Below are 10,551 nucleotides of genomic sequence, written 5' to 3'. Positions count from 1 at the left end.
TTCCCTCACGGTTTAAAAAAAAAAAAAAAAAAGGAGGGGGGGGAAGTATATGGTTCCTGCAGAAATAAGCCTTTTATCAAGATGGGAAACAATTTCTCGAAAGGCCCAAGTCTGCTGTTCAGCCGCCATCCGTTTAACGTTCGCCCGTTCGCATGGGTTTGAAGTGGAGGGCGAGCCAAGCTGGGCGAGTTCAGGTGAACTGTGCGCCCTGCTTGGTGCCACCACCTGCACCCTGGGCTGGCCGGGGGGGAAGGCAGCGAGGAGGTTACCTGGGGAATGGCTCTACTAAATCATTAGCCTGGGTTTCAATGGATTGCGACGTGCGTCCTAACCCTGCCTGGGCCTCTCTCATATTTGTAGCCCTAGTGAATGGAAAGTCACCGGGATTGTATAAGGAGCAATGATTTAAAAAAAAAAAAATCGGATTTTAAAAAAAAAGAAATAAATTTACATAGTACCCGATAGAGCCAACACGTGCACAGAATGCCTAATCTTAACTTTTCAAGGCAGGATGTTTAACAAAGCTCGTATTTTCGCGATGCATTGTAACTTCGCCTTATCACAGTGTAAAGGGTAGTCAGATTGTCCTAAATTATGTCCAACTAGCCCCCCTGGATCCACGGATTAAGAGATTAAAGGAGACCACTGGGCAATGCCTCCTCTTTCCCCTTCATATTCCTGGTATGATAATTGCCTAAACTGATTTGCACTTTCACAAAAGCTTGCAGGATTCTTTGTAGCTCGAACAGAGCAGACGAGGTTTCTCTATCAATGGAAATAAAACTGATTAATGCAGTCTATCAGGCTAAGGGGCAAATGAAGCATGAAAAAACAACTGTGTACCCCCAGAAAACCAGCTAGTTTCCTCAAGGACCTAGAGCAACTTTTTTTTTTGGTTGTTTTTTTTTTTTTTTTTTTTTTCCACGTCTTTAAGGTCAGTTTTACCCTGTGCCCAGGATCGCTCCCTTAGAGCGGAGGGGAGAGCAGCAGCTGGGGCGGACTCCCTGCCTCCCAGGACCTGCTCCTCACCGCAACGACCTGGCGAGGGGCTTTAAAAGATGGGGGGAAAAAGGGGAAAATAAAAAAAAGAGCGAGAAAAAGTCCTCTCCCGCTAAATAAAATACATATTTTTGCCAAGGAAAGCCCCTCTCCCTCTCAGCGGAGCGCGGCTGCTGCGGACCGGGTTCACCCTCCCGTTGGCACTTCAGCTCCTAAGCAGGGCAGGGGCTGGGTTTGTTGTTGTTGGGGTGGTTTGTTGTTTTTTTTTTTTTTTTAAAGGTATTTATTTACAGCAAGTGGGTCTCTGCGGCTTATTTTTAGAGGTCTATTTACCCGCCAGTGAATCCATGAAGAAAACGCGCCGCTGGCCGCAGGAATGCGCGGCTGCGACCGCAGGGCTGGGGCAGCTAAAAACGGGGGGGGGGCGCTACTGGTTTCCGAGCAATTTGGGGGGCAGGGGAAAATATCTTGCTTAAAAATTGAGGGCATATTGATAAATCTTTATTGACAAAATATTGACAATGACATACTTCTTGGAAGTATATAGTGTGTTAGAATTCTAACAAATTAAACACAAAACACAAAAATATTTACATTCTGGTATAGAAGACATGAAGGAAACATCTGTCACTTTTTTTTTAGTAGCTCTATGATCTCGGAATATTATAAGGTCAGTGCTTGAAAATTGCCCCAATGAAAATGGCCATTAGAAAAAAAATAAAAAATAAAAAAAAAAAGTCAATCCGCGATTTTAAGTCCCTTTTCTCTGGATCCTCCCGGCCTGGGAGTGTCCCCACCGCCAAACCTGGTCGCTGGGTCTGCGCTTTATTAATCTGAAAAAATCATCATCATCCGGTTTTGCAACGGGGATACAATTGGGGAGGGGGGGAATAATTTGATTTGATTTCTTTTTTTTGGCAGCAAAAGTTATGACCAGCCCCAACCTCCCCCCGCTTCCCCTCCCGTCCCTCCCCTGCCCCACCGTGTTTGTCCATCCGGAAGGAACACTATGCTTTGTTACTGCTACTTCATTCAGCTTTCACAAACACTTTGACGCCAGAAGTTATCATAAAATGTTTACAGACTGCACATTTCTCGTAAAATAAAATTAAAAAGCACACAGAACCTGTCTTAGAGGGAAAAAAATTACAATTAATTTCTGTCTTTAGGAAGCGGGGTAATTTTTTTCAATTTTTTCTTTTTTTTCCTTTTTTTTTTTTTTTTTTTTTTTTTTTTTGCCCAGACGGCTTTTCACATGCAATTCAAGTTTCTGAAACAGGTGTGAGTTTTGGCTGCTTATGGAAATTTCTCTTTTAAAGACGGAAAAAACTGTGAAGTGCAAAATGTCCTGTAAGGTGGTAATTTTTCTGGTTTGGTTGGGGTCTTTTTTGTTTCGGGTTTTTTTTTTTCTTTTTAAGATTTTTTTTTCAAGATTTTTTTTTTTCAATTTTTTGACGTTATGCTTTTAAAAGTGGACTGCGAGAAACGGAATACCTGTCAATCACCTCGTCCCGGTGTTTTGGCTCTGATTGACAGATCGCCCTTGCCAGAGCGGTGCCGGCAGTGCCACAGTTCGGACCTCTCGCGGTCTCGCCCTCGCTCGCTCCCAGCTGCCCTCCCAGGCGGGAATCGCGTTTTTGATGAAGATCTCCGTGTCCCTTCCCCGCACCGCCACGCCGGGGTAGGTGTGAGCCTTTAACACTTTCTGTTGGTGGGGTGCCTGGCTTTGAAAAGTCCAAAAAGCGCCAGTTTTTAATCGTCCGACGTGACGTCGATTTCCTCTGGACTGGCTTGTTTGGTGGCGATTCTCCACCGGTTAATGTGATGAGTCCCTTTTTTCTTCTGTTGTGAGTCCGAACCTTCCTCTTCCAACTTTTGCCGCTTGAACTTTGTCCGTCTGTTCTGAAACCATACTTTTACCTGCGGGAGGAAAGGCACCGGCCGTTAGTCCGCCGCCTGCCCGGACGCCGGGGCCGCCTGCCGCCCGCTGCCCTGGACGTGCCGAGGGGCTCCGGGCTCTGCTTGCTCCGTGCCCTGCCTGCACCACGCCCTGCCTGCACCGTGTGCGGCGTGCACTGCCTGCCTCGCGCCCTGCCTGCCCCGCGCCCTGCCTGCCCCGCGCCCTGCCTGCACCGCTACCCAGCCTGGAGGCGGAGGAGCGGGGCCGGGGCCCGTGTGCCGTCTAAACCTCTCCGGGAAAGGCACAGGCACGCTGGCCCACGCCCACCAGGCGCCTTCAGAGGACCCACGCGTGCAGGAGTGGGCAGCCGCAGCGGTGCGTCTGCGCGGGTCCGCTCCCCGCAGCCGCGCAGCCGGGTGCGCGGGGAGGGCAGCGTCGCAGGCGGGAGGCACCGGCTGCGCACCTGGCGCAGGGGCGCGGACCTTCCGCGCACGAGTAGCCCCGCGCAATGCCCGCGCGTGGCGCCAGCCACCCCACGCGGGGAAAACAACGCGTGGCTGCGCGGCGGTGGGCTGCCGTCGGGGCAGCCCCCGGGGCGGCTCTAGGTGCCCGCGCCCGCCGAGGTGTCCCGCGGCCTCCAGCACCGCGAAAGGCATCCGCGGCTGCGGCGGGGGACGCCAGGCCGGCTGCGGGAGCCCCCCGGCCGGCACCCCCGGGCCCGGCCCGGCCTGGCCGGCGGGGCGAGGCAGGGAGCGGGGCGAAGCAGAGCGAGGGCCTCGTCCCTCCTAACGGGGCGGCGGGACGGGGCCGGGGGGCGGCGGAGCGAGATCTTTTGGTCTTGGAAAAGAGACTAAAATGAAAGAAAAAAGCCCGAAATTAAAAACGTCCGGCGCTCCCCGCAGCCTCTCCCCGGGACGCGCCGTCCAGGAGCGATCGTAGCGAGGCGAAACCTGCAAGTGCTGCCGTAAATGCCCCTCTGAATTTGTACAGCGCCGAATAGATCCGACTTAACCATCCGGCAGCTGACTTCAGTGCTTTAATGACAGATAATATTGATCTGGGAGCTATCTCCAGGGCTGGCCACACTCCTTGTAGCGGCCAAAGGTAAACATTTTTTTTTTTTAAAGCAGTTTAAACTCTGGTTCTGTCTGAAAGTGCCTGATAAAGGCCCCAGCAAGGGGGGAAAGGGGAACTGGAGCATTTTAATAAGCTGGTTTAACCCGCTTCGCTGCTTCTTCAGAACAGAGACCTGCCTGGCCGGACACACATCTCTGCTGCATTTTCATATTCTCCAAAAGTCCCCCATTAAAAAGCTGAGCGGGGAACAAGGGGTGAGTTTAATTTGCTTTTAGTTTGCTAATTGAAGGGGAGGACGGTTCATTTCTGCACGCTGATCTCCCAAAAGGGAGCTCATTTGTAGGGGACTGGGGGTTTGACATCCGGACAAAAGACCCCAACCAGCTTCGGAATCAAGCAGCACAAAGACCACCTTAAATACAGCTTTCCAGTGGAAATAAGCCTGTGACCGGTCCCTTGTTCGGAGAACCTCATAAAAGTGGCGATCCCTTTTTATTGTTTTGTTAGGGAGACATTTTAAAACAAAAGCTCCAACCTCTTTATTGCTTCCCCCACGAAAAGGAGTTAAAAAAAAAAAAAAGTGTTACAACTTAATCCTCCCAGAGAACGCTGTGTTTACTGGGAACTTTGAACTAGGCTGCGGCTGGGTATTTTGGCTTTTTCTCTTTTTTTTTTTTTTTTTTTTTTTTTTAAGTACAGTGCCACATACTGTAGCAGAGACAATCCCCATCTGGAGCCCTCTCTCCACGAGTCTCCTGGAAGGGCACAAAACAAAAGCCCGACACAACAACAACAACAACAACCACCACCACCAACCCCTCAAACCCCAGCCTTTCTTCCGGCGAGGAGAAAACCGCGTGAAAAAACGCCCTCGCAGCGGCCCCGCCGGCCGTGGGTCCCCGCCGTCGGGGGGGAGCCCGCGCCCACCCCCGCTCCCCCGCCGCCGCTCCCCGCCGGCTCCGCGCCGCCCCACGGGTGTCCAGCCTCGGTCCCCGCCGAGACCCTCTCCCCGGGACAACCGGAGCAGAAACGTCGCTAATCGTCCCTCCAGACAGAGGACCGAAGGAGTCTCCGATGCGGTTCTGGCCCGCAGCCAGCCAGCGGGGGGGCGGGGGGATTCCTTGGCCTTCGTAATTTCTCTGCTTTTCGTTTTCATCTTCGTGCCCTCCTGAACCGGCTCCTCACAGCCCCGCTGCCGGTGCAAAACCATCCGAGAAACCGTATTTCTGCCGTGGGCTCCGCAGGGGGCTTCTCCCTCCGCCTTGGGTTTTGGGGGCTTTTTCCCCTCACATTCCGCTACTTCCGAGGGTCACCCCAGTCCCGCAGAAGAACGGCCAGGACCGCATTTCCTTTGCAGATCGCGGATCTCGCCGCTGCCCTTCCCGCTCGGGCTGAGGCTCCGGCCGGGGCTCTCCGGGCAGAGCCGAACCGTGCCCCCGGCCCCGCCGGTTCCCAGGCCGGCCGCGGCCCCGCGACCCCGGCGCAGGCGATGGCTCTCACGGAGGGGAGAAGATTTTATAGCACCCAGGCGAGGGGGAACCCCTCACTCCGCCCCACCGGCTCGGGGCTGGAGGCCTGCATACCCCCACAATTCGCCGGTATTTTCTCCGGGCCGGCCGGCTGGGTTCTCCCCAGGAGATCCCAGTACTTTCGCTTTCCCAGCTGCCCGCTCCCTGCTTCCCCCTTACCTGAGTTTCCGTGAGGCTGAGGCTATGTGCCAGCTGCTTTCTCTCTGCTCCTACTACATAATGGTTCTTCTCAAAGGCATGTTCCAGTCTCAGTAATTGGGATGGGGAGAAAGCTGTACGGATCCGTTTGGGTTTCCTGGCCAGTGCGTTGTGCAATAGGAAGCTCTCCGGGCTGGTTTCATTCCCTGGGCGACAGGGTAAAGCAAGAGATTAGTCAAACACCTTCCCCAAACGCACTCAGAGGACTTTTTAGCCCAAGAATTTTTGTCTCCCACCATTACCCGCAGGAGAAATCTGACTGTAGTTTCTTTTCTATTTTCAGCGCCTTCTTTTAAATTAAATTTTCCTTCGATAAATAGGTGGCGGGAATGAGCAGGGGAAGGAGAGGACTGGGCGAAAATCAAATACTAAAACACAACCAAGGGAGCACTACGGAAAAAAAAAAAAAAAAAGCCAAAGCGTTGCCCAGAACCCGGCTGCGGTGTCTGCGGCTTCATCCCGCAGCTGCCTCCCTTCCCCTCGCCCACCGGCAGCTTCACATCTTCCCTTGTTTGTTTGGTATTTACACCCTCCCGGCGCGGCCGGCGGGGCAGCGGCGCTCGGTGCCGCCCCGGTCGAGCCCCCGCCTCCGGGAGCCGGCGGCCCGCTCCGCCGGCCGCTCCCCGCTTCCCTCGCCCAACGCTCCGGCCGGGGCCTTTCTCCTCCCGCTCCCCTCCGTTTTGCCGGTGTGCTTCCCGGAGCGGGGGCTCCGGCCGCTGCCGTGCCCCTGCCCGCTGCCCGCTGCCCGCTGCCCGCGGCCCCGGCGGCGGCGGGAACCGGCGGGGAAATAAAGAAACAAACTTCGGGAGGCCACGGGACGGCCATCCCAGCCGGCCTGCTGCGGAGCGGGGGCGGGGGCGGTCAGCCGGGGCTTTTTGGTGGGTCTCTCCCTCCGGGTTGGCCTTGTGCCGCTTCTCCGGGTCGGTCCTTCCAAGGTGGGAAAGCCACCGAGGGTCTCTCTCCGTAAGTGCGTTAAAAATCGTTGGAGGAGGAGGGTGTGTTGGAAATCAGGCTGTGGCTCAACACCAGGACATTTCCGCCTTTCATCTACCGCTCTTTACCAATCGCCTGATGACTGCGACAAATAATTTGATGAGCGAAACCTGTAATTTTATTCTGAGAGGGTAATAATCCATTTTGTATCTCTGTCCGCCTGGCTCCGGAGAGAGCCACCTCCTTTTCCAACCCGGGTGCAACGGCTCGGCTGCAGAAGGCCGAGGAAATGGATAATGCAGGTGGTTTGTTTTCGTTCGGAATTAATAAATAAAAATACCGAAAAGAAAAAAAAAAAAGGCAGATGGATGCCTCCGAGCGGAGGCTGATTTTTTTTTTTTTTTTTTTTGGTGTATAACGAAAGAGGCAGGAGCTGGACCCATTACGGGAGAAATCGGCTCACCCTTCGGAGAAGACGCTGCCGGTTGCAAAGGGTTAAACAAAGGGGATTTTATTGATTGTGCGCCATTGGATTTGGTTATTTTCCTTCAGCCGGTTAGGAATCGCTTGGCAGCTGGGAGCCTTTCCTGCCCGTGCGGACGGCATCGCCCTCTCTGCCCCGGCCCCGGCTCCCCTCCGCAGCCCATCTCCCCGCGCTGCTCCGGCGCTGGGATTATTATTTTGTTTCCTTTCTCCTTTCTCTGGGGTTCGTTTCATTTTCCCTCCGTCCTCGCTAACAAGGGGAGCGGCCGGATTTGGGGCCGCGGCTCCCCGCGGCCCCGGCAGCCCGGCCCCGGCAGCCCGGCCCCGGCAGCCCGGCCCCGGCAGCCCGGCGGGCACCGCTGCCTTCCCGGCGGAGCCTAAACCCCGCGACCCCCTCTGCTTCCTTCGGGGGCTCCTCCGCAGCTTCTAACCCACCGGAACAAAAGATGTCCACCTTTCTCCCCCTGCTTTTAATCGGGGCGAGAAAGCCGCAGAAGTCCCAGCCTGCCTCGCCTTCCCGCCTGCCCCCCTCCTCCCGGGGAAACCAAAACAAACCGGGAAAAGAAGCAAAGCAAAACCCAGCCCAAGCCCCTCGGCTCTGACAGCTCCTCCAGCCTGGCGGCGGGGGAGGCAGGCACAAAAGACCTTCGGCCCCGCCGAGCCGAGCCCGCGGCTCCGGGCAGAGCCCGCCCGCCCGCGGTCCCCCCGCATCGGCGCCGCGGGGAGCGGCCGGGGGCCGCCGGAGGATGGAGGGGTGGATGAGAAGGAGAAGAAAAGTTGCACGTACCTTGGAACCTGTGACCCAGATACCGGTAGCGGTGTATTAGCCAGGGGTAGAAGGTGGAGGGGTCCCTTTGCTGCGAGGCGAAGAGCGGGTGCGTGGAGTGCGAAGCAGGCAGCGGGTGGGCGGCCAGGGCGTGGGGAGGGGGCACGGGATGGACCGGCACGGCCGGGTTAGGCGGGTGGGAGACGGCCTCTGCAAAGACCAAGTCCGGGTTGGAGTAGACCCCCCTGCCAGTGGAGTGGAAGCTGTTGAGAAAAGGGTTCATCGGGCTGGAATTGGCATAGCTGAGCGCCGCCGGCCGGATAGGATCCTCGGAGCGAGACGCGGGCAAGGGGCTGTCTTTGGCCACCAGCGACTCGATGGTGAAACACCGCTTGGGTGTGGGCTGAAACATGCTGCCGCGGCGAGAGTCCCCGACCAAATCTCTGCCTGGCTCTCTCTGGTGCGCGGGAGGCGATCCGGGGAAGTTTGCAGCAGGGAGTGACTTGAGGAGGGATAGATACACACATAAATAGACAGGGGCTGGAGGAAAAGGAGGCAGCGGCAGCCAGCGGTACCCAAAAGGGAGACACACACACGCACCACGCACGCACACACACACACACACACACAAAAGTTGCTGGGAGAAGTTTCCCTCCTGCAAGGAAAAGGCGGTCGCCCCCCCCTCCCTCCCTAAGTCCAAAGACAATCCATGGATGTGATCGGCCCCTTCACAAGTTGTGCAAACGATTTGTTAGTTCATGAGCCTAATTAGTGCTGGGATCACATAAACAGCTTCCTCTGAAGCCTGGTAAATGGCTTGATGATTGGTCGCTATTACTCGCCTTGAGGTTGAAGGGGGAGACTCTTTAAAGTGCGTCAGAGGGGAGGCGAGCGCCGGGCAGCGCCATCGGGAGGGATGGAGCCGCGGCGCGGCGCGGATCGGAGTGCGGCGGGAGCGCGCCCGCCAGCGCGGGGGGAGCGCGGACCCCGCCAGCCCCGCCCGCGCCGCCGCCGCCCCCGCGCAGCGCCGCGCCCGGCCCCGCTCCGCTCCGCGCCTCTCCTCTCCGCGCCGCTCCGCCGCCGCGCTGCCCTCCCTCCCCTGCCGCCGCCCGGCGACCAAGGTAGGGGGACGGGGACGGGGGACGCGGACGGGGGGGGGCTCAGCGGGGGCGCAGGGGGCGGGGGGCGCCGCATCTCCTCGCGGGGGGGCGGGGGGGAGAGTTGGGGCTGCCCCGCCAGCGTGACACCCCTCTCCCCGCCACCTCTCGGGGGCTCTCAGCCCGGCGAGGTTACCTTGATCAGCCCCGGGGCGTCCGGGAGAGATGCCCCGCTTGGGAAAGGTTTCGTCCCGGTGAGAGAACGGGTCGCCCTCCTCCTCCTCCTCCTCCTCCTCCTCCGAACTTATTTATTCCCCCCTTCGCTGCTTCGCACGCCCCGCACCGCGCGGTGCGGAAAACAAAGCGGAGGGCAGCGGCATTATGCAGAGCTGGGACACGCCGGGCTCTCGCAGACGGGACAGGGGAGCAAGTCTCCGGTTCCAGCCTTGTCCGTATTTTCGCGATTACCTTTGGGTCCGGGGATGATTTTAGGGCTGAGTTCTCCTCTTCCCATTGGCTGGGGCTGCAGAATAATTATGATCACATCCTAATACTCTTGGCTGGTGCTTACTGTTTATTGGTAGTTAAGGATCTATTATCTATTCATCAGCCTCCCATTTTTGCCAATTACATTCTTCTAAAGTGAAGTACCAGCAGGTATTTTGCACATTTACAATTAATGATAAAAAATCTGGCGTACTTTAAATCTATTACGCCGCTGTGTAATTTATCTTAAAGATGCGGAATTACTAATGTAAATTAATGTTTCTGTTGAACCGAGGGATGGGGGGAGTCTTAAAACCAGTCTAGCGTTTCTTTCCTTCGTTCCCGGACTTTGTTTTCTATTTTCTTTCCACTTTATACACAAAGAATCCGTTACTCCGCTGCCTTAAAATACGCTAAAAAATCGCTGTCTAAACGGTCCTCGCTTCTTTCCAGTAAAGGGCGAGCCGGACTCTTCGCCTTCCCCGCTCTCTCCTCACAGCGCCTGTTTGCAGCTAGCCGATGTTTTGAACCCAATACCGCACCGCCGGACTAAACCGAAGGGCCAAGCAGTGCTGGGCACGCAGGGATGCCGCTGTCCCTGCGCCTTTGTCTGGGGACGCATTTTCCTTTGTGTGCCCCGCGCTGCCGGCACTTCGTGGAGGGAGAAGTTCACTTGCCGTATGAAATGTAAATCTGTTCTCCAGGCGGTGGGCGGCTGTACGTATAGACATCCATACCCGCACGTGCATACGACTGCAGAGACAAAGTGAGAGAGATGTTTGTACGGAAGGCGCCTCGGCGTAACTCAAGTCTCCCGACAGATTTTGCAGCGAGGTGCCATTCGCCCAGGTCTCACCCGCCTGGGAAAACCTCTCCTGCCCGCAGACACCCGGGCAGACTCCGGCCCCGCTGGGCTGAGCTTGCTGCGGAGGGGAGAAACGGATTTCCCTCCAGCCCCACTCGTGCCCCTCGTGAATCGCTACTATTTTAACTTTTTAAGTCCCCTCGCCCCTTTTCCGGGCGACCTTTTCCCCCCCGACTGGCGGTAACGCTCTTCTCGCAGAGATCTGGGGTTACCGACAG

General features: G+C 56.4%; 1 protein-coding gene across 1 annotated transcript; it reads right to left on the bottom strand.

The window, feature by feature from the left end:
• Positions 1 to 2,488: 2,488 nt before the first annotated feature.
• EMX2 (empty spiracles homeobox 2) lies at positions 2,489 to 9,601 on the bottom strand. Its single transcript, XM_072870467.1, has 4 exons — positions 9,179 to 9,601; positions 7,907 to 8,387; positions 5,665 to 5,849; positions 2,489 to 2,919 (listed from the first exon to the last, which is right to left on the bottom strand). Exons 2-4 carry the CDS (start codon positions 8,295 to 8,297, stop codon positions 2,752 to 2,754), a joined length of 744 nt encoding a protein of 247 aa, XP_072726568.1. The 5' UTR covers positions 8,298 to 8,387; positions 9,179 to 9,601; the 3' UTR covers positions 2,489 to 2,751.
• Between the last annotated feature and the right edge of the window lie 950 nt (positions 9,602 to 10,551).

Source organism: Ciconia boyciana, chromosome 8 (genome assembly GCF_034638445.1).
Source record: "Ciconia boyciana chromosome 8, ASM3463844v1, whole genome shotgun sequence".
Lineage (NCBI taxonomy): Eukaryota > Metazoa > Chordata > Aves > Ciconiiformes > Ciconiidae > Ciconia > Ciconia boyciana.
Note: the sequence above shows the minus strand (reverse complement) of the source record. Positions and strands in the feature narration are given on the sequence as shown.

Coding starts and splice junctions, on each gene's coding strand:
- EMX2 (XM_072870467.1), bottom strand. CDS start 8,297: ATGTTTCAGCCCACACCCAAGCGGTGTTTCACCATCGAGTCGCTGGTG. Junction 5,850..7,906: donor TCTGGGTCACAGGTTCCAAG/GTACGTGCAACT, acceptor CCTGTCGCCCAG/GGAATGAAACCAGCCCGGAG. Junction 2,920..5,664: donor TCAGCCTCACGGAAACTCAG/GTAAGGGGGAAG, acceptor TTCCTCCCGCAG/GTAAAAGTATGGTTTCAGAA.